A 27,758-nucleotide genomic window follows, 5' to 3' on the forward strand; every position below is an offset into this window, starting at 1 on the left:
TCCACTTCAGTATCCGATGATATTTAACATTAACACGAACCGCTGTAGTTTTCGGTTTGTAAACATGACGGTAGCAGTTTTTGACGGGTAGCACCGACCGTTAGACATAGCTGTTTAGCCGTGCTACGGTAGGAAAATCTGACAAGGAAGCACAGATCGTCAGAACACCGGCCGTAGGCGCGAACGCACACTGACCGACGTCATGATGTCATTGATTTAGTTTAAAAAAAACGTTGTTTAACTTTCGGTTCTTCCCTCGACTACTCTTGACCCACCTGCTTAACTCCCGAAATGTTCCGCCACATCGCTAATGCTACTCCTCAAATTGTTTCTTCTTCTTCTTTTTGATTTTTATTGGTGGTTGGTAAACGACTGAAGGACTCAATACCGCCACCAACTGGTAGAGAGTGTAGCTAAACTTTTCTCCTTCTTGCATTTAGCAGCAACTCGAGCTCATTGCTGCCCCCTATATGTCAAGAGGACAAATAACACCTTTTCTGTTCAACTTGCCAACCCGCCACAGTGGCGTGTGTTGATCAAATTCCCCCGCCACTTCAAATATTTACCCGCATTTGGCCGGTGGCGGGTGCTAATTTCCACCGCTGGTTAGAGGTGTTCGCCAAAGATCTGTTTTGAGATCACTCTTTTTTTTTTTTTTTTATTATATTTTAATCAACGATCTAGACTGAGAAGTTTAAGATGCTATTCTCAGTTTTAGGCAGATGATAATCTGATGTTGCATGTACTCCTTACCGGGAGCTTCACGAAACCCAACACTCTTTCAGTACTGTTCAGTCAACTCGGCACGGCTCCAAACTAGTTTTGAATGTCAAAAAAAACTGAAACGTTCGCTGTTCCTTCACTCAAAATTCCCAAATCTCTCATCTGTTGTTCAGAATTAGCATTCGAATACAAATATTTGGGAATTCCAAATGGCAATCCTCTCTTTTTCAAGCAGGTTAATTAAAAAAAAAAAAGAATTGGTTCATTTTAGAGTCAGGTTTTGCCTTTTTTACTGAGGATAACAAATAAAACTTTTACCTTCTACTTTTATGCCATTGTTGGATTACAAAACATTATTTATATGCTCCTAAAACACCAACCATAGAGCTTTGAGGGTCAATACAAATCTAATGACTCATTGTATGTTATACAATGACTAAAATTCATAAAATGTGGGAGATTATTGCATCTTACTTTTTAACTGGTCTGAAATTTTGGGCATTTATAAAGGGAGTTTCCTGAAAATATCCTCCAGAATTGTTATATTTGTGACTCGAACAAATCAAATTGGCTTTTGCTCGAGCAGAAAAGCGCCAACCAACCGTTTTTCTGAATCCGGACACCATTACCTGCGTTCCCAGAGCCTGAATGTCGTGCTCGAAGGTGGTGTGCATCCTCTGCAGGGTCTCCACCGTGTTCTGGTCGCGGCCCAGCTCCTCCGGGAGCTTCTTGTGCTTGTCCAGGATGCGGTTGAGGATCTCCTTGGCGTCGTGGTAGAACTTGTGGAGCTCGTAGGAGGCGGCGAGGATCTGCGTGCGGGTGTCGATGAGCTCCAGCAGGTCGGCCCACGCCTCGTTCAGGCCGTCCTTCCACTCGGCGATGGTGGCGGCGTCGCCGTGGCCCGAGTTGATCAGCTCGTCGGCCAGCCGGTTGACGCCGTCCACGCGCTCCTGCCCGATGGTTCCCGTGTCGCGGGCAAATTCTCTGAAACGCTCCTGCAGCATCTGAGGGAAGAAAAACCCCCGGAGGAAACGAGTGGGTGGAGATCAAAGCATTTAGCGCTCATTTTCACACTTCACAGTATGAACTTACTGAAGGCATTTAGACAAACCTGGTTTCTGGATTTAAAGTCTTTCACATCAGCAGATGGGATTTTAAATATGAATTCAAGATCACACAAAAAATAGGATACCTGATGAAAACCTTTGGCTTTTTACTGAGGCTTCAAATTCAATTCAATTCAAAATGACTTTATTAATCCCAAAGGGAAATTAAATGATCCTCATCTTGGTTTGCTTAAAGAGTTGTTATATATGCTGATGGCTGTGGGCAGGAAGGATCTCATAGGATCATTTTAAAGAAAACTTAATGACAGATTAAAATAATTTAACTAAAAAGCAGGGCCGGCCTCGAAAAAATGCAGGTGGAAACGCGCGCAAAGCGAGCCGAGTAGAGTGGAGCCGGGACTTTTAGAGCCCGTGTAGAAGGGGAAACAGAAACCTGTTCCACGAAGCTCTCTGCTCTGTTCTTGAGTTAATCTGAAGGCCACATGAAGTTTGGAGGTCTGTAGCTGATGACTCTGCAGAACGTTGGTGACCTCTGTGCACTATGCTCCTCAGCATCCTCTGAGCCCACTCTGTGGTTTAGAATCACCTACCCTACCACCTCATGGATGAGTTGCTGTTGTTCCCAATCATTTCTCCTTTGTTATAACACCAGTATCAGCTGACTGTGGAATATTTAGTAGTGAGGAAATTCCTGGATACTTTAAGAAATGAATAAAACAGCTCCCGGTAATTGAACAAATAATATCAAATAGCGAACCGTTGATATTAGCGAGTAAAGATCCAGTTAGGGTGTCCTGAAAGATTCAACCAGCCTAACATGATAATTAGATTTTTTTTCTTTTATTGGTGACTCCATTTTGGATCTATTTCAGCTTGAGATTCGAATAAAAACCAAGGAGCCATCAATTGAACACAACCTCTGCAAATAAAGGAATTTTTCCCCCCGTGCGTGTCCACATTTCCTGGACCTTCAAGAATAATCAAATTCCTAAAGTTCAAATTTTTCATGGGGAAAAAACATACACATGTAAGTTGGAAGATGGAGTAAGTCGGACTTTTTTTTCCCCCGTGGAAAAGCGTGTTGGTGGGACTCACGGTGACGTGCTCGTAGTCCTGTCCCAGCTCGTGGGACCCGGCCACCACCTCCCTCTCGGCGATCCACTGCTCCAAGTCGTCCACCTCCCGGTTGAGCTGGAAGAGGCGGAAGCGCTCGTCCAGCTTCCCCCGGCGCTCCTCCGACAGGTCCTTGAGGCCCGCGTACAGCTTGTCCACCTGAGACTGACGCATGCCGATGCGCTCGCTGCAGGAGGGGGGGGGGAACGGAACGGCGGCGGTCAGCGGAGGTTTTCTTTTTTTTTTCTTCTTCTCAGTTTACATCACGCCTCGAAAAGGTTTACCTGTCGGGGTGTCCGGCAGCCACCAGGCCGCGGCTCGTGCTCGACAGCTGGTGGACGGCGTCGGCGTAGTCCTCCACCGCCTGCTCCAGGATCTGATGCTTCTTCAGCATGGCCACTGAGCTCTGCTCGTCCTGCGGGAGGGGGAAACAGAGACTGCTTATTGTTCCCGCTGCCGGTGAAGTGAAGTAAACGGTTTCGGTTAGACGGGCTGAAGAGGAAACGAAACGGAACGTGGAAGTAAAACGAAAACTGGGGGAAAAAAAAAAGGGAAAGCGAAAGCCGAGACGATAAATTGTTCTACTGACTTTTTGAAGGTCTTAAAAAACCAACAAAGAAAAAGAACGACGACAAAAAAAAAAAACTAGAAACTGAATACAGGGGGAGTATTTTTTTTTTTTTATGTGCAGTGAATATAATAAAGTATTCACCCTGTGGGTGTTTTATGATTTAGTTGCCGTCCTAAATCAATCACCATCGATATAAGTTGGCCTTTTTGAAAAAAAAAAAAACACCCTTCAATGTCAAAATGAAATCAAATTTCTACAAAGTAATACCAATGAAAGAAAAATATGTGATGTAAAATGAGTGATTGCATAAATATTCACCCCCCGTTAAAGTGACTCTTAATTCAACTCAGAGAAAAGAATGATTAAAAAGTACAAGTCAGGGGATGGATCCAAAAGGATTTCCAAGACCCTAAACATCCCAGGAGTTCTGTTAAATCCTGCAACGCTTTCCACTGGCTGCCTGTTCCTTTTAGAATACCTTAAGATTTTACTTTTGGTTTTTAAAGCACTGTCTTACCTCGCTGATCTTTTACCCAAATACAGTCCTTGTAGGATGCTGAGATGTGAAAACCCAAATGCTTTCAGTCGGCCCAGGGACTAAAGGAGATGGAGCTTTTTCACCCGCTGCCCATAAGGTCCGTCAACACCTCGGGTGATTTTAAATCTCTTCTAAAAACTCACTTGTTCTCCTTGGCTTTCAGTCCTAGGAGCATTAGGCCCGTTATGTTACCATTTCTTTCTGCTTTTAGAGCTCATTTCATCCTGCGCCGCTGCGTTTTTATTTTACTATTTCTGCCTATTTTACCTGTGAAGCACTTTGGTCACTTTATTGCGTGTAATAGTGCTGTACAAATAAAGGCTGATTGATTGATAAATCCATCATCCAGAAAAGGAAGGAATATGGGACATGAGTGAGCGTGAAGAAGCCAAAATACCAAAAATACCAAAGTGTTATTTAGTTTGAATAACAATTAATGTTCTTTTTTTAATCAGTGAAGTAGTTTCCTTGAGAAAACTAATCTATTTATGTATCAAGTTAAAATTTTCACATTAAAATATTGTCTATATTTTACCTTTACAGTTGCTTATTCGTCCTCTGTGAAGTACTATTTTAAACAGCTTAGTCTGGTTTTTCTGCATCTTTTGGAGTCCGAGTGAATAAAAGGCTTCGCTTTTACTTCATTGCACCTCATTTATCTCCAACTGAACATGCAGAACTTCTTCGATCCCTTTGTCAACAGCTTCGCCTTCCTGTTGGTTCATCCGAGTTGCGGCGTGCCGCAGGGACGAGTCCTCGGTCCCGTTTTCTTTTTGCAAGCTTTCGTTGAGCCAGATTATCTAAACTCGTGTACATTTCAGTTTTTAACAAATAACAATCAGCTGTCACAGTTGTTAAAATACAAAATAGCCTTTTCTAATCTCATAACTTGTCTAAAATTCACCCCAGATAGCCTAAACTGTATCAGATCAGTATATATACTTATAAAACTTTATATCTATAAATCTATAAGGAGCATACAGATTTATTGACCTGGAATTTGATCTTCCTTCTAACTATTTCCAGGAAGATCAAACATTTTTGGTAGTTGACAAACGGCTGTTTTAGAAAAGCTTCTCAGCAGCCATATGACCCAATAAATCAATCCCTTCTTTCAAAACACCTCATTATATTACTAGAAAATTCATGCAATGATACTCTAATTCTACTATTACATCATTTATTTTTGTTTCTTTAATTTATAAGTGGCTCAACAGCAAATTCTCAAAAATCTAAACTCTCCGTTTCAGACCACCTGAAGATCCGAGGGAATAATAAATAAAGCAAATAGATCTTGTGTCTGTTGCTTTGCTCACCTTGGCCTTCTCCTCTGACATCATGTAGAGCTCCTGCTCGCTCATCCAGGCCTCGGCCTCGGCAGCGTCAAAGTAATACTGCTGGGCCTTGTGGGCCTCGCTCAGGCGAGAGTGGCGTTTCTCCGTCTCCTTCTTGATCTGCTCCCACAGGGACTGGAGGTCGGCGAGCCGCTGGCGGATCAGCTCCGCCGTGGGGCTGCCCTCCCTCAGGATGTGCTGGCTGCGCTCGAAGATGTCGTCGTATCGAGGCTGGTGGCCCTGGATCTCCTTCTGCAGCGTCTGCGAAGGTCCAAATGCGAACAGAAGATATTGTTATTCAATTCTGACCGTTTATTAACAGAGCATATGATCCCACAAAGGTTGCTAAGGGGGTGATGGGAGTTTGACTCTTCAGTGTACATGTGTTTGTGGATCTGGAGAAGGCTTATGACTGTTCCCCGAGGTGGTCTGTGGGGGAGCTGCGGGAGTACGGAGTGCCTGGGTTGCTTTTAAGGGCTATCCGTTCCCTGTAACCAAAGCAGGAGCTGTGTTTGCATGTTTGGCACAAAGTCGAGCTCGTTCTTGGTGCAGGTTGGACTCCACCAGGGCTGTCCCTTGTCCCCAATCCTGTTTGTGATGTCCATGGACAGGATCTCGAGGTGCAGTCGTGGAGAGGAGTTTGTCTGGTTTGGGAACCCCAAGAACTCGTTTCTGCTTTTTGCTTAAGATGTGGTTCTGTTGGCGTCTTCAGGCCATGACTTTCAGGGTTCACTGGGACGGTTGGCAGTCGAGTGTGAAGCGGCTGGGATGAGAGTCGGCTCCTCCGAGGCCATGGTTCTCAACCAGAAACGGGCAGAACGCTCCCTCCAGGTTGTGAATGAGTCTCTGCCTCACATGGAGGAGTTCAAGTATCTGGAAGTTTTGTTCATGACGGATGGTCGGATGAAGCAGGAGGTGGACTGACAGATCTGGGCCTCGTCTTCAGGAATGAGGGCGTTGCTTCAGTCGGTCGTGGTGAAGAAAGAGTTGAGTCGAAATACAAAACTCTGTTCACTGGTCCATCTACATTCCAACCCTCACCTATGGTCATGTGGTTTAGATGATGACTGTAAGAACGAGATCCCGGATACAAGCTGCTGAAATGAGCTTCCTTCATAGGGTGGTCAGGCTCTGCCTTAGAGATAAGGTGAGGAGCTCCATGATCCGGGAGTAGAGCTGCTGCTTCTCCTCATGGAAGGGTTAGGTTTGGGTTCTGGGTTTCTCTCCTGGACCTGTTGCCTCCGCGACCCGACCACATGGACAATCCCACAAACTTGGAAAACATATAAACCAAGTCCTTGGAGTTTGGTCTCATTTTACAAATTGGAAAAAACAAGTTAAACAATAAACTTTAAACACTTGTCTTTTGGACCACTTTGTGAGATGAAGGTTGTTTTTCCGGCCAAGCAGTGACGCTGCAACAGCCCATCCCACAGAGGCCGCTGGTTGTAATAGTTAGCGGGATTTTTATCTTGACCCTTTTAGCCCTTTTTAATAATGACAGTGTTAAACTCTCAAACATTGCGTTCAGTCTCCATTTAAGGTTGCACCCCAATGAGCCGGGCTGTATTAATGCCTACTGGACCCTCGAAAAACAAGTAGGATGTGGCTGTAAGTTAGCTTAAAGTTGCTTAAAGCAACCTTTGGTCACTCAAAGCCAACAAAGTCTAGGCCAAATAACTTTCACCACTTTGTTTCTGTTTCCCTCCTCGTCTTGACTGACAAATATTCAGCCTGAAGCAGTTTTGAAAAGTAAGCTTACTGGGATTAACATGTGCGTTTTGGTGATGTAGGATGTAACCCGGCGACCGTGGGCGTGTTTTGCTCCGTTAAATGTTGACCAAGTGTCGTGCTGCGTACCTGGTTCTTCTTGATGAGCAGCTGGACGGTCTGCAGGTTGTGTCCGTGGTCCGTGGACGTGGCCAGGGGCATCCTCTCCTCCACCCACAGCTGGAAACCAAACACGCACACACAAGAGTCGTTCACCCCGGCTGTCCCGCCTGACCGCGACGAGCACGATTACATTTAATCTCCTCCTACAGCAGCTTTATTCTTCTTGCGACAACGACGGAACAACCATGAAAAAAAATGCTCGTCTCGGCCAGCAGTGAAGTCACATCAGTTCGTGACGAAATACGACCACACATCCCTCAGCTTGATACTCAGATCTGTAGGTTTTTTTTTTTTTTTTTTTAAGCTCTTCAGCTTTAGTCGCACAAATAAAAAGTGGGGCGGACTCTTAATCCGGACTTCTGTCAGTTTAAGGTTGTATCTCACTCCTGGGGACACAAAAGTGCAATAAAAAAAAAGCAAATTTGCGTTCGGGTTCTCGCCGAAAGGTACGTTTTGACATACTTTCCCCTGGAAAAATTTGGGCCAAAATTGTCAGGAGTTAGCATCCATATTGAAAACAACAAATAGCTTTGAAACACCCAAACGAACGTTTAATTTTTGCCAGTTTCTTTTATTTATTAATAACGTTCTGTTCTGCTGTGATAAATGTGGTGAAAATGTAATATTGGGGATGATTTCAAAAAGATTGTTGCTTCTTGAAACTACTTTCAGAGCCCAGGGAGTGCCCTGACCCCATGTTTTGGACCCCCTGCATTAAGTCTGAAGGTCTTTCGCGGTTTTGGCTGCTTTTTCTCGCTGCCGCGAGCACGCGCGTTCGTTCGTCCGTTAGCTAAATATCTCACGAAGCAAAGGGCGACTCTATACGAAACTCGCAGGAAACGAGCACCGGATGCACATCTACAGCTGATTCATATGAGGGGTCGACGCAGTTCATGATGGCCGCCACAGCTAGTCAACCTTAGCGAACGCGAAAGTGACTCTAAGTCAGTCGGCGCCACAGCTGTTAAGGTAAAAACTTGGCGTGATCGGAGCTGGGAATTGACTTGACGGAGAACCTGGAGAAGTTGGTTTTCGTTTAAAACATCGGCACAATAAGATCGTCTGCCTTTCAGTCCGTTTCAGTTCAGGTAACTCGGGATAGCTCGCATCGTGAGAAACCTCCAGAACATCTGGAGAACTGTCCGTCACGACCATGTTAGAATATTACAGGAACGTCTGGGTGCTCGGGAGGGACAATATGAGAAAGAAGACGCTGAGGACACAAAAGCTCTGGAGAGTACGGCAGAGCAACGTGTCGACTCCACCACCTAAAAAGCAGAAGTAGTGATTCCTCATCGCCTCTTCTAATCTGGGTTCCGTTTTCATTTCTTTTAAACAAGTGGAAGAAGTGAAAGCCGTTCCTGTAAAAAAAAAAAAAAAAAAACCCCGATTGAAGGCGGGGAAACTCACGATCTCGTCCTCCACGTCCCTGTTGAACTGGTGGATCTCGCGCGAGGCCATCAGGTTGTCCCGCCTCTTCTGCAGCGGGGCCTGGAGGGTGTGGAACTTGTGCTCCACACTGATCCTCTGGCCGTCCACCTCGTCGGAGCCCTTCCCCTCCTGGCTGAGGGCCTGCGACTGCCGCTGCAGCTCCTCCACCTCCTTCTGACGCACCTCCACCTGGCTCTCCAGCATCTGCGGGAGAGGGCGGAGCGGGAGGGGCAAACATGGACGGACAAACACCCGGCGGTTAGGGGAGAGTCGATCCGGCTGAATACAGATCCCAACGAGGGTTTAAAAAAAATAGCAACAAACAATAAATAAGAACGTCTGACTGAACTTTAGGGTCGAATGAACCGAACCGCCGAGCAGAAAGCGCATCAGCGTGGCTGATTACAGGGTTTTCGGCACTTCTCTGTGGTTTCCGTGACGACAAAACTCCACGATTCAGCAAAGCCTGGAGACGCAGCTCGAAAACCAAAAACTACTCTGCAACATTCGGGGAGGGAGAGCGATCTTCAACCCATTTTCATCCCCGTGTCGTTCTTAGACAAGGTAACCCAAAAAACGAGCTTGTTGAAGGTCAGCAAGGCCACCTGTCGGCTCCCAAGCCATCCATCCTCGATTTGTTCTTAATCCGTTAGATAAATGATGCGCCGTAGCGCTGTAGCTACCTGGGTCAGGCAACGATCGCGCCGATTCATTCATTCATTTCTCAACTCAGGTGAAATAAGACATTTTATAACTTTCCACTGCTTTTCTCAGGTGTTATCCATGAAGGAATAATCTGAGAATTAACAGCCAATCAGAGCGAGGAACAGGAAGTCCCAGGAAGTTAAACACCGGACTTCCTACTGCTGCCTATTTAAGATCTATATTAATTCAGACCTATTCTGATGATCATTGTTTGACAATAAATTAGTAACCAGTGGATCGATTTTAAAAAAATCAAATTGTGTTGGATTTGTCTTTAAAAGATCTATCCCATAGTATCAAAATATGTTGTGTTTGATGAGGTTAGAAAATCAGGTGGCCTTGCTAATAATATCCATACAAAAAAAACCCCCAAAAAAACATGGCATTGCGTAACTCGATCAGGGATGGCGTTCTGCGGCCGTCGGTGGCGCAGAACGGACGGCTGTCTCTAGGCGTCACCGTGCCAGAGGCTGGGGGACACCCTGGACAGGTTGGAAGTCCATCACGGGGACACGGAGAGAGAAAAACGAGACAACGATTCACCCTTTCACTCACACCTTGGGGACAATGTTTTTTGGTTTGTGGGAGGAAACCAGAGGAAAACCCACACGTCCACACAGGGAGAACTCTAACCGCTGTACCACTGTGCCCAGACCTTGAGCCTTCTAAACTTGCCAAAATGTCTGCACCACCTTTCCCCCCCTTGTTATCCAGCTGATAAATCAAAATGTGGGGAAATTTTCTGTCTCCTTTTCAGACGTTAGCTTCACTGGCGCGCAGAAAATGTCGAGCTTGTTTGCTGTTTCTTTGTAATATATGGAAAATAAAAGCTCAGCAAGAACAGTGTACACTAAACCATTGATACACCCTCCCAAACAGGCCGTTTAAAACAAGAACACACACAAAAAAAACCTACAACTATTAAACCCAGTGTTAGAAACTACAACACATTATCATCAGAAAAGAACAAAAAGAGGGGACGGTCTTTAAAAACACCCAAATTTACCCCAGTTTTCATCCAAAATGATCACAGTGTGACTTAGAGCTCTTCAAGAAGGGGATTAGAAGTCCTAAATGAAGCCTAATGTATTTATATTGTCTAGTATTCTGAACAGTTTTAGTTTCAGTTATCGGTACAACTTGAATCAAATACAGGAAGAGAAACATTTAAAGAAATCCCCTCCTCCAGTTGTACCCCCATTTGAGCTGCAAGAGCAAAAGGACAAAGAAATGAAAACCAAACCGCACAAAAACGGGAATTTTTAACAACCTGACAACATAAAAATTCATTCATGAAAGACGAACTGAACAAACGTGATCGGGAAATTGAAATAAATAAATTAGTAATTCTTTCTGGATAAAAAGTCAAACCAACAACAAATAAAGGAGGGAAAAAAGAAAAAAAAAGACTTTCTTTAGCAGGCAGAAGTCAGGCGGCGGCGGCGCTCTGCCTCGACAATCAAAACGAGCCGATGCTTCAGAGAGAAAAAAAAAAACAAACCCCGAAGCCCACATGGGAGGCCTCGTCTCATCTCCTGTCTGCTTGTCTCCAGAAACACTGACTCGTGAAAATAAAAATGCAATAAAGTCCTGATGATGAGCAGCAGCAGCCGGTGGGATGTCAGGCTGGAATGGCTGCACATCAAAGTAAATAAACAACAACAACAACAAAACCGAGTCTGGACTAAAAGAAGCGAAGGGGGGGGAGATATAACGAGGAGGATTTGCAGTTGGACGGATCAAACGCTGCTGCTGCTGCTGCTGATGATGATGATGACGATGATGAGGATGAAGAACTCCCTCCAACACTTCGCCGCTCCGCCCTGAGACTCAGAATTCCAGCTGAGCCGGGACGAGGAGGACGGAAGCAGCTTGAATCCGATCGCTCTTCACACTCTGCGGCTCCAGCTCCCTTAGTAAACGCACGGGGTGTTTTTTTTTTTTCTTTTGTTTTTTTTTTTGACTCACCGAACGCAACGCCTGCCCAGCGATCACACACACACACATGCACACACTCACGGAGCGGAGCCTCGAAACACATCAAATTAAAGATTACGCAACGACGATCCGATAGGAGTGCGAGGAGGTGTGTGTGTGTGTGTGTGTGAATTATGTAACGGCTGGTTAGACTTCCACTCACATGAGGGAACAGCAGCAGGTTCTTCTCAGGAATTTAAAGCTGCACCTTGCCTGTTTTTTGTTTTGTTTTTTTTTTCTATTTTAGGATAATTCCACACATCCAGACCCAGCTTGGAAACAAAGACATGTCGCCATGTTTTAATTTTTACCCTGCTACTGTTGAAAATATCACCAACTAGTTGACGGTTTTCTGTCGTCTTTTTTTCCGTCAGAGTCGGCTCCACAACGGGGGCCAAGACTCAAAACCTGGTCCCAGCCGAGGGCAATACACCTAAATTTACTTTGCTTTTAGATGTAATATGTCAAATTATTCATACAGAATACCAAATACCTTTTCCCGGTTACATATTATACAGAGATTAGAACAAACAGACTTTAACAAAGAAAGAAAAATAGATTTAACTTGAGAAGAGATATTAAATTTTTCATTTCTTTTTTTTTTTGTTATATATATATATTTGATCACAATCCATTAAAACAGGCAAAAAAAAAAAAAGATTAACCAAAATCTGAGCATCTGGCTGCTAACATCTGACTTTAAAACCAGAAGAGAATACGGAAAAAGACGACATGCGCTCAAGTGGACTCTGTTACTCACATGAAACGTTCTGGCCGGATCTGGCCCGCGGGCCTTGATTGGACACACGTGTTTTAGCGGCTCTCCACCTGCCACCACCGGTCTCACTAAATTCATTAACCCTTATCTTTAGTCTTCTTCCTCCTTCCTTTTGGAGGTCGCCCAAATAAATTTTAGGACATATATCTGCGAACAACAAAGCCTAAAGAGTAGCTTCAGCGTTCGTTTTTTTTCCCACATTTTTAGTCCGACTCTAAACCGCACTGGAAAAGGAGGTTTGTCGTCAAACTGAAACGACAGAGAAGAGCCAGCAGTTTTCTAAGAAACGTCCTGCGAACGCGCCCCCGGCTCCTCACCTGCTGCTTCTTCAGCAGGATGTTGACGGAGGTGAGATCTTTGCCGTAGTCGTCGGACTGCAGCTGCCCGTCCAGGCCCGTCAGCCACTTGTCCAGGTCCGCGCAGCTCTGCGTGAACAGCTCGGCCTTGTTGGCGTCGAACAGACACTTGGCTTTGGTCTGCGTGGTCGACTCCAGGTCGTCCCACATCGACGTCAGGGACGCCAGCTTCTCTTTCACCATGGCCTCCGTGTCCGGCTTCTCTGCCATCAGCGTCTGGCCGTCCTGCAACACAGCTTGGGTTTTTCAAACGGCACGTTTTGCTTCATGAAATGAGACAGTAAATAAATCATAAGGAGTTTTATAAAACCATTAAGCTGAGGTTACTTTCCTCCCAATGGTAACTAATGATAATCTGAAAAATAAGTTAAGACACATTGAGATCAAATAAGCTAAGGTAAAAAAAAAAAAAATTAAAAAAAGAATAAATAAGATAAGCAAGAACAATTTAAAGTAGCATACAATAAGATAGCACAGACTTATATTTAAATTTAGCTGAGATTAGCTAAAATAGGACTAAGCTAAACTGAGCTAAACTAAGATAACCTAAATTCAACTAAACTATGATAAACTAAAATATACTTATTTTAATATATTAGGACAGGCAAAAGCAAGCAAAACAATGCTAAACTAAAATATAAGACAAGTAAAGCTAAGCTAAAATGGGCTAATATAGGCTAAATACAAAGATAAATAATATTTAACACAAGATAAATATGTAAAGGTAAGTTAAAACAGGGTAAAGAAAGCTAAATTATGTTTAAAAACTTGCTAAACTAAACTAAAATGTGCCAAGATAAGCTAAGACAGGCTACGTTATGCTAAACAACAACAAAAAATACTAAAGCAAGTTGAAATGTGTAAAAATAAGCAAAGCTACGATAAGCTAAAATGAGCCAAAGTAAGCTAAGAGGATAAACTAAATTAAGCTAACATATGCAGAGACAAGCTAAGGCAAGCATGTCAAGCTAAAACTAGCTAAGCTTTGTAGCATTTAAAATATGAGCTTTAGTGAAGGAAACAAATCAGGTAACTTTACTTTAACAAAGTACTTTTAAGCTGAATATGGGAGTTTTTCAGTAGTTTTAGCGTGTGTAGTGATGTTTTTTTTATTTTCTATCGGTCTCCTCACTGATAAAAGGACTCTGTAGGAGGAATGCTGAAGCCTTTTTCCCTCCCCACCTTTTTGATCTTGTCCAGCCACTCCTTGTTGGACTGCAGCTCGGCCATGAAGGCCTGGTGTTTGAGCCACTTGCTGTGCAGGTTCCGGGCCTCGTCGTACGTCATGTCCTGGGCTGTCAGCATCTTCTCGTTGATCCACAGGGACAGCTGGAGGGGCGGCAACACAGCCAGACAATTACCAAACCGCGTGCTCGTCCGGACGGCGCGGCGCGGCGGCGTGCCAATCGCGACGGGCTTTTACCTCCTGGCAGTCCTGCAGGAACTTCTGCAGGTCCCTGTTGTCCTTCAGCCTCGCTAGCAGGTCGTTGGCAGCCTGTCGGTTCTTCTTGCGCCTGTGGAGCAGAAACACGATATTTCAGGGCTGGAAAACGGCGCAGCTTCTTCCATAGAATGACTTCTTTTTCAATCATTCTGGCAGAAATTAAAAAAAAATACACACACACACACAAAAGAAACAATCTCTGTCACCTCTGGTCGATGGAGTCCACCTTCTCCTGGATGCGCTCGGCGTTGACGTTGCCGTCCGCGACCAGGCGGCACCCGGCGTCGACCACGCCACTGATCTTCTCCTCGTTGGCGTCCATGGTGGTCATGAAGTCCTCCTGCTTCTTGATGGCAGCCTCCGCCCCCTCCAGGGTGGTGGGCATCTCCGTGTGGGCCAGGACGTACTCCTGCGCCAGAAACACAAAGACGACACGATTGAACCCCCCGCCCTGGTGGCGCGCGGACTTCTTCCTCCATTTTCACCAGAATGAACCTGCCGCTGCAGTAAAAGCTTTCTGCCACCAGATGGCAGTGTCTGACGTCCTGGGGTGGATCCAGCTAACTTGGACTGATTGTTTTCTTAAAAGCCTGGTGCTCAGATCCGCCCAAGATGGTTGTCAGGACCCTGAATTAAACCTCAACTTGTATTAGATTGATAGCAGCTGATCTTTTTAAACGGCTCTTAGATTCAGAATAAATGTCCTTAAGAAGAAACAAATACTCAGGACATGCTGTTTGGGTGTAAGTAATGTCCCGTTTCAGGGACTAACCCTAACCCCACAGAACCCCCCAGAGCTGGCTCGAGGTTTCACCCCGCAATTTGGAATCCAAACTAAGCACCAAACACAACAATCCTCACCTGATTCAATTTAAAACACAAAGGTGACGCCGCCGTTTAAAGGAAACAGCTCCTCAGTAAATTAATAAAATGAAACTTAATTTGTTATGTTTGGGTTCATTCAACTAAGGTAGACTTGGTGTGACCTGTGTACTGCTTTCTTGTTTTTTCTTATTTTACTGTAACTGACCTTCAAATAAAGCTGATCCTCCATAGAAAAACTATAGGGACAATAAGCCAAGTATTATCTGTTTTGTGCCCTTTAGGGACGTTTTTTTTGTTTGAATTAAGGCAATAAACGCCTTCCTGTTTTACCACAGATGAACAGTTCCTGTCGCCGTACCTTTTGAAATAAAACTATGGAACATATTTGATCTGAGAGAGAACGGGGGAGAAGATTGAATCGAATTCAATGTACGTTCTAAAGACTAAATGAAGAAAACGGGACAGGAGGGAAAATCCCCTCCCGTGTCACCCTCTGCCGGAGATAGGCACCAGCTGCCCCACCGCCCGGGAAAAGGCTGAGGTGGCTAAAGCCAAACGGCCGGCCGGTCCTGAACTGACGGGGAGCAGTGCTTTTAGAAGATCCGACACGTGAGCTTAATTTCTGTTTGAAAATGAACCAATCACTGAGCGGGAGGGAGCCCAACCCCACCTGAACGTCCTTCTTATTCCGCTGCAGAAATTCCACCCGGAAACTGCAAAAACTGCTAGAAAAAGCAGCCATTCTAATTTAAACCTGACTCAGGTTCATGTCAGCTTTAGTCTAAAGTTACAAAGAGCGAATTAGAAGGGACCGGAGAGGACTTACGTCTCAGACCCCTGCTCTAAACTTTGAAGTTTGGGATGTTTTCACCGAAATGAAAGGAAGAACAGCAGAAAGGCTTTCAGGTTAGGACCAGATCTGATTGGATCTGTTCCGGCTGATGATGACGCCGCCACCGCCGGCCTGGTTACCTGGTTGTTGAGGAAGGCCTCGGCCTGCTTGGTGTCCCTCAGGAACAGCTGGTAGGCGTGGGACTGGGACAGCAGGCTCTGGCGGTTCTCCCACATCTTGTGCAGCTCGTTCCAGCCGGTGTCGAGCGCCTGCAGCCGCTGCCGCAGGAACATGTGCTGCGCGTCCGTCTGGCCCCGCGTCACCATCTCGCCCATGTCGCGCATCTTCTGGTAGTCCTCCTCGTAGTTGCGCACCTCGTTCTTGATGCCCTCGTGCTGGGCCAGCAGCTTCTCGGCCTCGGCCAGCGTGTTCGGCATGTCCTCGGAGGCGATGGCGGTCTGCGTGCGCGACAGCCACGACTGGAAGTCGTCCAGGTCGCGCAGGAACTGCTGCAGCTTGCTGGCCTCGCCCAGGGACTCCTCGCGGTTCTTCAGCGAGTCCTGTCAACGGGGGGGCACAGAGTAAAACAAACGACTCCCGAAAACTAAAAACAGGAGCAAATCCCCGGTCGCCACAGGTCGAGATCCTCCGACCTTCATCTCGTCCCAGACGCCCGTGATCTCCGCCAGACGTCCTGTGATGGCCTCGGACTGCTCCGGGTGCTCCGACGCCAGCCGCTCCGCCTCCTTGCCCAGGTCGCTCAGCTTGTCCTCGATGGCCACCAGGTCGCGCTCCATGCCGGTCAGCTTTCTCTGCAGGGCCATGACGCCGGCCAGGTCGTTGCCCAGCTCCTGGGTGGACTCGATCACCTGCAGAGGGAGCGGCACCGCGCGCGTCCGAAACAGTGAGAGGCGAGCACACAGACACGTTTTTGTTTCACACCCGTCTGGGATGACATGCACCAAACTAAAGAAAAACAACACCTTGCGTAAGTAATCAGATTACTGATTTGAATCTATATAAACAAAGTGCTCCAAAGTAGAGGAGAAAACGTCGAGGTTTAAGGAAATATCTGGTGTGAGGGTTCCTGTTCTGTACCTTGGTCTTCTCTTTAATCCAGGACTTGGTCTCGTTGCACTCCAGGTGGTAGTTCTGGACCCCCAGAGCGGAGTTCAGGTTCTCCTTCTTCTGGTCCACCAGGTCCCTGAACTGACTCCACCTGGAGAGGACGGGCAGAGATCACCGGTCACCGTACCGGACCAGTCCGATCGGTCCTGGAGTTAACCACTAAACCAACTGACTGATTTATCTGCGGCTCACTCTGAATTCATTCCTTTCACAACTCTGTTAGTTAACAGTTTAATCCCATAGGACTTCTCTTTTAGTCCAAGTTATAATTTGGTTTAATCCTTAAACTGAACGATGGAACTTTATAATAACTACAGCTTATTTAGCCTTATTTAATCATTAATAAATGGTTAATTACCCTTGAAAACATCCCTAATTAAGGATGATTCACACTTAATAAGCTATATATTAACACATTTTTTAATGCTTTACCCAACAAACAAAAAAAAAGCTGCGATGGAGTCCCGCTTTCGTTATGACTCGACAGTCGGACTCGGAACCACAAGGAGATGGAACTACAGGAAGACACGGTGGACAGCGCAACAAGCAGGAAATCGATCGCATCTTTCTTTGCTTTGTTTTCAAAGAAACTTTTTATGGATTTATTTTGTTGCGTTTGGATTTCCTGCTTGTTGCACCGTCCGCCGTGTCATCGAGGCCTCTGCGATGAAAGAGGCTCCGGAGGCAGAACGACTACTTAAAGACGAGAAGGCTCCTGGAAACCTGAACAGAAGAGAAGTCCAATTGTTTGTGTTTCGAACCTTTTTTGGGCGGATTTACCAGGTCCTGAATGACTGAGAATCTACGCCAGCATTCTGGAAAACTGCTTCCTTTCATTCAAATTAAAGGAACATGATTGATTCTGGTCTGATTTCCACAGATGAAAAGAAACTTGCGTGTTTTGTCTACATTAACAAATACTTAATAAAGCATGAATAGTCTTCACTTTAGAAGGGTTCACAAAAAGACTTAACTACTAACAACTGCCTTAATTATTAACGCACTGCAGGATAATTCAAACATTCTCTAACCATTAATACATGTCTAACACATGCTGTGAAAGTACATTTATATGACTATTTACACACATTATATAGAATAGTTCATTCATGAGTTATTAAACATGAATTGAGTATGTTGGTTTGGAAGTAATTAGCCTTTATGGGTAAAATATTAATAAATGTGTTTCATTGATAGCTTATTATCATGATGTTTTCAAGGTTAATTAATTATTTATTAATGATTAAATAAGGTGCAGTTATTATAAAGTGCTACCAGCCGGACTGCTCCCTTTAGAGATCTCCACAGCGAATCACCTGCCTCCATCTCACCGTATCCCAGCATCCTCCTCTGCCTGTCCTCCACCTGCTCCGATGTGCTGATCCGTACGACCTCTTCAGAGAGGTGAAGAGGCACCATTTAACTGGGTTTGTTCTACTCAGGATGTAATCATTTCCTGTTCGATCGGAGTTCACTCCGATGTTTGTTGGCCTTTCGATTCCCTTCAACACCTACAGCAGGTCAAGGTCCTGCTGCTCGGCGTTCCGATAATCCCAGATTTTCCGAGCTCTGCTGAACGCACTTTTAACCTTTAACTTGCTGTTAACTTGGAATATTTCTCCTGCTTTTTTGTCTGTTTTAGGTCTTTTAGTTGATTTTCTGAAATTAAAAACGCACTAATAGACGTTTCGTTGCCAGTTTTAATCCCGATCAGATTACCTGGTGTTGAGCTTGTCCTGCTGGGCTTTGATCTCCTTCTCGCTGGGATGTCCGCTGTGGATTAGCTGCCGAGCCACCTGGTTGACCACGGCCACCCGGGACGCCTGGCTGTTCATCTCCGGCTCCAGACTCTCGAACCTGGACAGAGATGGTGAGGCGGGACCCGTCAGGAACGCCAAACCCGAACCCTCGTCCGTCAGGACGGAGCGCGAGGAACCCTCCCCCCCCCACCGGGGCGCGGCTCTTACCGGTGCTGGACCACCTCCAGGTCCTCCAGTTTCTCTGGGATTTCCATGCTGTTGAGCCACTGCTCCTTCTCGTCGATCCACAGCTCGCAGGCGCGGGCTTCGCTCAGCATCTTGTAGAGCGCCAGGGCGTCCTGCAGGGCCTGCTTCCGGAGCCGCGTCAGCTCCACCACCTCCCTGTAGCGCTCCTCGATGCCCGCCAGCCGGCTCTGAACCTGCAGACACGCAGAAAGGGCAGCGGGCCCGTCAGCGACCGCCGAGACCACCGCTCGCGCGCGCCAAGGCAGAGATTTGTGGGCCGCACCTCCTCGGAGTCGGCCTTCTCCGGCGGCAGCGTCCGGGCCTGGTCGTGCAGGGCCTCGATGACGGGGCGGTAGCTCTCGATCTCCTCGGCGACGTCCTTGTGCTTCTTCACCAGAGCCTGCGTGGAGAACTCGTCGTGGCCGACGTCGACGCTGGAAACGATGCGCAGGACGTCCAGCATCCAGGTGTCGATGTCGTCGGCGTCAGCCTGCAGGGGGGAAAACGTCACGATCGGTTAGCGGCTTTCGACCGAGCCTGGATCGTCGTTTTGCGGACGGAACGTGACCGAGGCGGCGGTGTCCTGACCTGGAACTGGTGCTGGTTAACCGCCTCCTGAAGACGAGCCTTCCGAACGGCGGAGAGGCGCTCCAGAGCCGCCCACTGCTCCTGCACAGGGAGGGAAAAGGAAACGATTAGGTCCTTTCAAAACAAAAGCCCGATCCCTGTCGAATTCCAGGCTCCGGCGCACCTGGATGTCCCGGATTCGCTCCTTGATCTTCTCGGCTCCGAAGTGGTTGTCTGCCACCAGCTCGTCGCCCTGCTTGATGGTCTGCTGCAGGTGGGCGGCTCGCCCGCTCATCTCGTCCTCGAAGGCCTTGTGCTGACTCAGCAGCCGCACGGCGCCCGTCAGATCCTTCCCATAATCCTCGGAGGAGAGGATCTGCTCCTTCTCTTTGATCCATCCCTCCTACGAAGCAGAGCGGGTTATTCTCTGAATGCTTGTAAGCCACAAAAAACATCGTTTTTATTCTCTTATCCTGTTGGATCAACTTTAGCTCACACTTCTACTGTTTTTTGCTAATTTAGTTTTTATGATAATTACCTGAAGTTAGAAACATTTATACACCAAAAATAACTGATCGCACAAACTTTAACACATCATTTTAACGATTTCTTCCCTGTAAATGGTTTTTAATCAGTTTAGTTTGAGAAAAACAGCTTTTAACAAACATTTCTTCAGTTAAAATATTTGACTATTTCATTCAATTCTTACATTTATTAAAAAAATAATAAAAATATAATTGTTTGCAACATTCCTGGTATTCATTGATGATTACCATATTTTAGATTTGTTGTCCTAACTGTATTCATTTATTTATTTACCAACTTTTTTAGTTCATTTCAGACTTCATACCACAACAATCCATCTGATCAGTAAATAAATTTGACTAATTACTGAGACATTTGTTCTATTTTTTGTTGTTGTTTACATTCGACACAACTGCATCAAACCTTCAAACTCCAATTAAAGTTGCATCATTTTGAAAAACAAACTCAAACTCACAAAAAAAATGGGATTATCTTCACGGCTATTTTCCACGCGACACCTGGAAACTCTTAAAAACAGAACCCCGAAGGTGTTTTGCACTACACCCTACGCCCCTCTATGAAGTGTGAACTCAGTCGAAGTGCACAGAAGGGTTCGTGTACGGATTACGTCATCGACTTGTGCCGACATCCAACATGGCGGGACCGATCTCTGTTTCGGCAGTTGTACTGCTAAAAAATGATCGCACAACTCCAACGGAGCAAAGTTTGATAGTATTCACACATGTACAGCAGGAGTGAAACTATAATTATTCCTATAATTTACATTTAAAAACTGCTTTTTTCGTGACAGACACAGCTTGCTCTTTTAATTCAAAACGTCACATGCAGCGATGAATTGTGGGTAAACACTTCGCCAAAGTCCGCCGGGATGCGGGCTTAGCCGAAGGGGCGGATGGAGTACGCAAAGGGGGGCGGGGCTAAAGAGCACTCCGGAGAATTGGGACACACTACGCACTCAAACCCTTCCAGCATGAACACGCATTTGAAAGAACACGAGGGTGGAAGCGTGAGCACTGGAACCGGTGCCTATGTCTCCAAACTGAGGACATTCAAAGAGCCATCTGCAGCAGGTAAGATGTTATTTGTCCGTAGTTTGTTTGTCCTACAGAATCCCACTTTCAAACATCAGCAAATAAAAGTGCAGACTGTGAAGTTAAAGATTCAAAATGCATCAGAAGCCTCCCCGGTGGTGAGCTGATTGTAATAAAAACCTGGAATATTCATTTTATTAATAATAATAATAATAATAATAATAATAATAATAGAGTGGCGAACCTCCTCCGCCATCTCCCAGAAGAACTTCCAGAGGCGGCGGGACTCCTCGAGGCGAGCCCGCCGCTCGGCCGCCAGCTGGGTCAGCTCTTGATAGCAGAACTCCAGGTGCGCCACGCGGTCCCGGATGATCTGAGGGTCGCAGGGTTTGTAACCTGACAGAGAGAGGGAGGAGTGAGGAGGAGTGAGGAGCGGGAGGGAGCAAACAGGAAGTGCGCGAGCGCTCGGCCGTACCGTCGCTGTCGGTGGCGAATCTCTGCGCGTTGCTGTTGACGTTGCGGACCCGGTCCACCTGGATGCCGATGTCGGCCTCCACCAGCGCGTGCTTCTGCAGCAGGTCCTCCACGCCCAGCAGGTGCTTCCCGTAGTCCTGAGAGAGCAGCAGCATCTGCGGGGCCCCGGGCAGAGGTCAAAGGTCAAAGGTCACAAACCACCCGCGATGATTGAGAAGGTATGAAGACGCAGCCCGTAGAAAAAGAACATTTAAAAATACATTCCTGAAGGGGTCGATCAAATTTATTAACAAACAAGAAATTCTCATCTACTGCCCGGTTCGCACGGCAAGATTTGAAAATGGTCGGCCGATTTTTAAAAACCTAAGAGAGCACACGCGGAACGATAAAAAATCTTTGGTATGACAGGTTTGATCGGACAGAGTGCGGCGTCCGGCCACACGGCAGGAGCAACTCGCCACACACGGACCCGTTTCACTCACCAACATTCAGATTCCAGACAGGAAGTCCCGTAAAACCCCGCCATACTGTACAGTAAGCCAACATGGTCGAAAAGTTACCGGGTACATCGCTGTCGGTCCAACTCCTCTCCTTGTCATTTCAGATATGATATGCCTGACAACACATGTCGTTGTTGCCACACATCAACGAGTCCGCCCTCCATCTCCGTTCGGTCGCGCCATTTCGGAATCCCCTCCATGCTTCTGTCACCGCGCTTTCTAATTGGCTACCTGTCACATTCAACACGCTGCGCTCCTGTTTGTCCTCTGGGGGGGGGGACGCCACACACAGAGATATCGGTCTCAACGTCCTTCCGAGGGGACCGGATCGCTCTTAATGCACCGCACACGGCAGGCATATCGCTCAAGAGTCATCCCGATAATCGGAAGGTTCGAAGATTGTCGGAAGGGGGGAAAATCGGGACAAAAATCGGCATAAAAATCTTGCCGCGTGAACCAGGCATCAGGGACGCATTATTCCCTCAACAGCACTTTGACAGCTTGTGTTTTCTGCGATAAAAAGTAATTCTAAAAAAATAAATGAAACAAAGAAATGGAAAGCAATATTAAAATTCTAGGATAGAACTAAAACAACAAGTTTAATCTTGTTTCCTTTCAAAGTATTCCACCTAAATGTTCATTTTAAACGATTATATCTTCTTTCTTTCTAAAACTACTTTTTTTTTTTGGTTTTATTGTTGCAGAAACACAACAACTGGACAAAGATTCAGCCTACAGAACCCCAGCAGAAAATCTTGATACTTAAAGGTTTTACAGATTCTTTGTGAACAGTTAAAATCAGGCCATGAAACGTGAACCAATCCTCCTAAATGTCGAGCCGAAGCCGATTCAGAAGTCAGTCCAGCTGCTCAAACGCTGGAACGAGCGGGGCCGGCCGTACCTTCATCTCGTCCATCCAGTCCATGATGTAGAGCATCTCCTGGAAGACCCTCTGCAGGCCCAGGTTCAGCTCCAGCCTCAGTCTGCGCGCCTTCAGCAGCTCCAGCAGGTACTCCCACAGCCGGATCACGTTGTCCTTCCTGGCCGTGATGCGCTTGATGTCGTGGTAGCTCTCCGCCTCCAGCTCCTTCGCCACGGCGACCACAGCCTGCGTCGGGGGAGGAAGAGGCCGAGTCAGAGCTGTCGAGGGTTTCCCGCCTGAATCGGGGTGCGGGGTGGAGGGGTGGACTCACCTGGACTCGCTCCTCGTAGGCGGCTATGTCCGTTTCTATGGCTTCGTGTTTCTTTGTGGCGGCTTCGACAGCCTGCAGGTCGAATCCAAAGTTATCCTGAAGGGGAGGGGGGGAGCAGGAGGCGAGGAAGAAAGAGGGGAGACAGAAAAGTAAGCAAATAAGAACGCTGATCGAATCTGGTTCAAATTATCCATTAGGACGAACACAAACTCACCACAGGTTGTGTTTCCTGTCTGTGTGTGTGTGTGTGTGTGTGTGTGTTTTACCTGCGAGACCAGCCTCTGGTTCTCGCTCAGCCAAGTCTCCCTCATGGCGGCTTTGCGGTCAAATCGCCGAGCGAGCTGCTCTAGCTTCTCCTGGCGAATCAGCTCGGTCCTCAGCGCCAGCTCCCGCTCGTGCTCCGCCTTCTCCAGGCGCTCCCACGCCTGTGAGGAGCAGAACATGAGCGCCAAGATAACCTCCTGACAAACAGCGAGGACCCTCTGAGGGTCCGCTTCCCACCCACCTACCCACCCGAGAGAGACAACTGTCAAGAAGGGCAGATCTGCGCCCCGGCGTCGCGGCACTTGTGGCGTTCGCTTCAGCGCCGCGTTGCTCCTCAATATGTCCGAGAGTCGCTAAAAACCTGATGCAAAGTCGTCTGAAGTGGGACTAAAAGTTCACAGAACGTTGCTCGATTAACTCAAGGCCAGATGTTCTCGCATGAGCTCACGTTTGGCTGCAGGAACAAACCGGCAGAACTCAGACTGAAAACCGCGGGACGGTGAGCGAGGAGCTCGGAATCCAGCTGACCGTCTCCGGTTTGGATGCGGAGTTCTCGCGGTTCTTCTTTTAGTTAAACACCATCATAAAAACACTCGAGCGGCTCGTTTCTCTGATTTAAACCGCTACGGTCTGAGTCGCCACGAAGTAGAGGCGATTGTGTGGGCGGAGTCACCTCCTTGGTTGGTGGCGTAGAAGGAGGCGGGGCCAGCTGTGGCAGACCGCTGTAGGACACTGAGGAGGTGACAGTCTCAGTGTTAATCAGGGGAAATGGAAGCAGAAGAAGAAGAAGTAATGTTTTTGTTAACAAGAAAAGCGGTTTTGGTCTGGAGTGATGCTGTCGGGAACTGGAGCTCCTCATTTCACAAACTTTACAGTGATGTCACTCAGTGTGCGAGGAGTTTCTTATCCAGACGGCGAGCGCCGGTCTGACAGGAAGTGGTTCTTCTACTGAAGGTTTGTATCTCAGGTGCTCCTCTTCAAAACACTAACTGCAGTCAGTCAGCAGACTTTGGGTTGTCATTTTCACCAGGAGCTAAACTAACCCCATCCATCCAACGTTCCTGTCCTTCAGGAAGCTGAAGAATGAGTTTTGGGTCCGTTCACAGTTATTCACAATAAACTGAATCATGTCACCCCCACACTGTGTGTATTTGCTGTTTCCTGCCTTGTCAGCGTTCCTGCGTCACACTTCAGACTGATCACTGAAAACGCTGAAGAGACCCCCAGGAATTTTTTCGATCTTTGGTTAATAATTTTTAAAAAAAGAGTGTGAACTCCTTTAAAGCGCGAGAGTCCGACGACGAGCACCTTTCATGGCTTTCTTCTGAACCCCCCCCCCCCTTCGACGCTCAGGTCAGGTCACCTTGTTGATGTCGGAGATGAGTTTCCCCTCCCGAGGCGTGTAGACCTTCTGATTGTTTGCGCGCATCTTACTCTGGATGGTGAACAGGAGGACCTCCAGGTTGCCCTTCTCCGTGAACCTGCGTCGAAGACAAAAAAAACAACATCCCACCGTGAGCCAACATCCGGGGGGGACGACCCCGAGTCCCACTCCGAGCCGCAGCTCATCGCCGTCACTGACTTTGGCGGCTTCTCCACGGTGCGGTAGGTGTTGAAGGCCTGCAGCTGCTGCTGGACGCCGATCAGAGAGTTGGCGAACTTCCTGTTGTTGAGGATGATGATGGTCTGCTCGATCCACTCCAGCAGGTCGGACGCCAGGGACTCGTACTTCTCGATCATCTTCTCCGTCTCGATGGCGTTGTCCAGCACCTGCGAGACCCAGCGGAGGGCTGTGAGAAGTCTGGCCGAAAGTCACGGGGAATTTTCACTCCGTTTCGGACTAAAACGTTCAGTCTTTTACTGCAATAAGAAAACCAGTTCAGGACACAAACTTCCTGTTTTTAAATCTTATTTCAGATTATTCAAAGTCTTCGTTCTGACCCGACGAAGCTAACCTGACTTATAAACCAATTTAAGGTTCAAAGAGAACATCAGATGTAATTAAAATGTCAAGAAAAGAAACAAATAAAAATAGTGTTTTGCTTCAGGACGACTTCAGGTCATCTCAAGATGAATATTTGTTGCACTGAGCTAAACTTTAAATCGATAATTAACTTTTCAAGCACTAAACATGAAGCCGCACACGTTCTTGTAATCTCACAGAGCTATGTGAGTCGATGTTCTTTTCGTGGTGGCCTGGTTGTCATCTTTAAAAGTTATTTTCACTCGTCTACATGGACAACTGGTAGAAGTGGGCTAGTCGGGCTAAAGGCCTAATAAACACAAATTTTAAATATTGTATCACATTTTGCGAAATCTACAACAAAACTGGTGCCAAACGGTCTCGATTAAACCTCAGAGTCTTTCCACTTTTCACAGCCCTGATTATTTAAAGTCTTTCTTGGTACAGAATGATTGACAGCTGTCTTGTCCCGCCCCTCCCCCCTCGGTTTGCTGCTCATTTGGGTTCATTCAGGGCGTCAGGCTTCAGCCAATGAGGGTGGACGGACAATGACGTGCCTGGGCGTGGTTTGGCGGAGACTGAGTACGATGGGGAGCAAGATCAACATAAACGAGGTGGATTATTTTATTTCTCACGTTTTCCTTAATGTGTTTGGGGTAAACAAACACATTAAGCGGACAGACCAAAGGATATTTAAAATAAAAAAAAAAGGAAAAGTGGCATCAGTATGATCAGTAATTGTGTCAAGGAGTGTGGTGCAGTGTTATCCAAAGCTGTTTGGGAAAAATCATCGGAAATTATTATAGTTGAAACTCTTAATGAAGGGAATGAAGTATTGGACCACTAACAGAGGCTCTGTGTGAGCTTGTTTTTTATTGGTGGTTTGTTTTAAGGCTGTCTTTGTCCTGAAAAAGAACATAATGTCAGTTTATATCAGGTTTTCTTTATTTCAAACTGGATGCTTCTGTTGTTGGAATCCAAACTGCAGCGTTTTATTATATATCTGTTAGCCCACCCTACAAATATCCCCACCAGCCACCACTGAGGGTTTATTTACACCAAAGCACCCTGGAAATAACTACATGAATGGTTTCGTTAAACGTTTCTGTCCGGCAGCAGAACTCGGATCTCGGATCTGTTGGGAAATTAGCTCGTCACCTTTCCGATTCGCTTCCCCTCCACCTTCAGCGCCTTCATCTTGGAGAAGTAGTGGTAGTAGGTGACCACGTAGGTGATGATGGACTTCTCGTCAGGGTGGTCCACGCTGATGTCTGCGCACACACACACACACACGCATACGTGATTAAACGGGTATAAAGACATGCTGATAGTAAAGCGTAGTTCCTGCGGGCTGTTTGCCACCTTCAGGGTCCAGCAGCTTGGTGAGGCCGAGGTGCTGCTCGGCCAGGTTGAAGGCATTCTGCAGGTTGTAGTGAGCGTTGGACTTCTTCAGCTTGTCGAAGTCGATCAGGTCGGGCCTGAAGCGGAGCAGAACGCACAGAAAAAAAGGAACTTAAAGCCCTGCACCATCGGCCGATTGAGGGAGTTCTCAATTGCGGGCCGTTTGCCGAGTTCCCCACCTGTGTTTGTGGATCAGGGCGTTGAAGGCCATGCCGTCTCTCCAGCTGGTGGTGAAGTTGTGGATGTTGACGTTTGGATACCTGAAGGAGGGAAAAAGTCCCGATGTGAGAACAGAGCAACTGAAACCATGGTGTTTTCTCTACGAGAACTAAAGCCTCACTGAACTGAACTGACCGTTTGAAATCAGTTAACTTTATCTGCTGTTGATAAGTTTCACCTCACTTTTGCCCTTTGTTGCTAAACCTATTTTGTATAAAAGTATCTGAGGTTAAAAACTGAAAAGAGAAATGAGGGAAAAAAAAAAAAAAATCATTAAAGGGATGAAAAAGTTTGCATTTGAACTCATTCAGAAATACGTTACTTTGACCTGGAAGTAAAATTATAAAGCTAACGGCAAGACAAAGATGTTTTCTCAAAGACAACCTTTCAGTTTGTGACCTCGTGACCCTGAAATCAATAGAGATCACCCCCAACCCACGAGGTGTCCAGCAGTCTGACATTCCTACGCTACACAGGTGGAGAGTTAGAGCACGGACAAGGTTTTCACAAAGGGGTCACCTGTGACCTTGACCTTTGACCCTGCGTTCAATAAATCAATGGAGATCATCCCTGAGCCATAAGGCGTCCACCTGTTCAGTTTGACGTTCCTATGTTACACAGTTGCAGAGTTAGATCACAAATGTTTTCACAAAGTGTTTGCTTGTGACCTCAATCTCTGACCTCGTAACCTTGAAATCAATAGGGATCATCCCCAACCCACAAGGTGTCAAGCTGTGCAGTTTGACATTCCTATGTGACATAGTTAGAGAGTGACAACACAGACAAGGCTTTTAACAAAGTGTTCACTAGTAACTTTGACCTCATGACCTGGAAATCCATAGAGATCCTCCCCGAGCCATGAGGTATCTAGCTCTGTAGTTTGACATTCATTTGTTAAAA

General features: G+C 46.6%; 1 protein-coding gene across 2 annotated transcripts in view; it reads right to left on the bottom strand.

The window, feature by feature from the left end:
- Window positions 1–27,758, bottom strand: part of LOC108247402 (spectrin beta chain, non-erythrocytic 1) — a 139,740-nt gene that overhangs the window by 19,240 nt on the left and 92,742 nt on the right. For both annotated transcript variants that reach the window (XM_017435499.3, XM_017435500.2), the window contains 28 exons: window positions 26,819–26,899; window positions 26,601–26,716; window positions 26,397–26,509; window positions 24,858–25,045; window positions 24,639–24,756; window positions 23,278–23,436; window positions 23,012–23,107; window positions 22,720–22,926; window positions 21,320–21,473; window positions 21,089–21,240; window positions 19,452–19,670; window positions 19,289–19,369; window positions 18,984–19,190; window positions 18,683–18,894; window positions 18,435–18,572; window positions 16,686–16,806; window positions 16,241–16,456; window positions 15,728–16,147; window positions 14,137–14,339; window positions 13,910–14,000; window positions 13,669–13,815; window positions 12,448–12,711; window positions 8,650–8,874; window positions 7,207–7,296; window positions 5,329–5,607; window positions 3,188–3,318; window positions 2,886–3,090; window positions 1,353–1,727 (listed from right to left, as the gene is read on the bottom strand). In XM_017435499.3, the coding sequence (XP_017290988.1) occupies window positions 1,353–1,727; window positions 2,886–3,090; window positions 3,188–3,318; window positions 5,329–5,607; window positions 7,207–7,296; window positions 8,650–8,874; window positions 12,448–12,711; window positions 13,669–13,815; window positions 13,910–14,000; window positions 14,137–14,339; window positions 15,728–16,147; window positions 16,241–16,456; window positions 16,686–16,806; window positions 18,435–18,572; window positions 18,683–18,894; window positions 18,984–19,190; window positions 19,289–19,369; window positions 19,452–19,670; window positions 21,089–21,240; window positions 21,320–21,473; window positions 22,720–22,926; window positions 23,012–23,107; window positions 23,278–23,436; window positions 24,639–24,756; window positions 24,858–25,045; window positions 26,397–26,509; window positions 26,601–26,716; window positions 26,819–26,899 (5,008 nt within the window). The remainder of the gene's footprint in view (window positions 1–1,352; window positions 1,728–2,885; window positions 3,091–3,187; window positions 3,319–5,328; window positions 5,608–7,206; window positions 7,297–8,649; window positions 8,875–12,447; window positions 12,712–13,668; window positions 13,816–13,909; window positions 14,001–14,136; window positions 14,340–15,727; window positions 16,148–16,240; window positions 16,457–16,685; window positions 16,807–18,434; window positions 18,573–18,682; window positions 18,895–18,983; window positions 19,191–19,288; window positions 19,370–19,451; window positions 19,671–21,088; window positions 21,241–21,319; window positions 21,474–22,719; window positions 22,927–23,011; window positions 23,108–23,277; window positions 23,437–24,638; window positions 24,757–24,857; window positions 25,046–26,396; window positions 26,510–26,600; window positions 26,717–26,818; window positions 26,900–27,758) is intronic.

Source organism: Kryptolebias marmoratus, linkage group LG22 (assembly GCF_001649575.2).
Source record: "Kryptolebias marmoratus isolate JLee-2015 linkage group LG22, ASM164957v2, whole genome shotgun sequence".
In the NCBI taxonomy this organism is placed as follows: domain Eukaryota; kingdom Metazoa; phylum Chordata; class Actinopteri; order Cyprinodontiformes; family Rivulidae; genus Kryptolebias; species Kryptolebias marmoratus.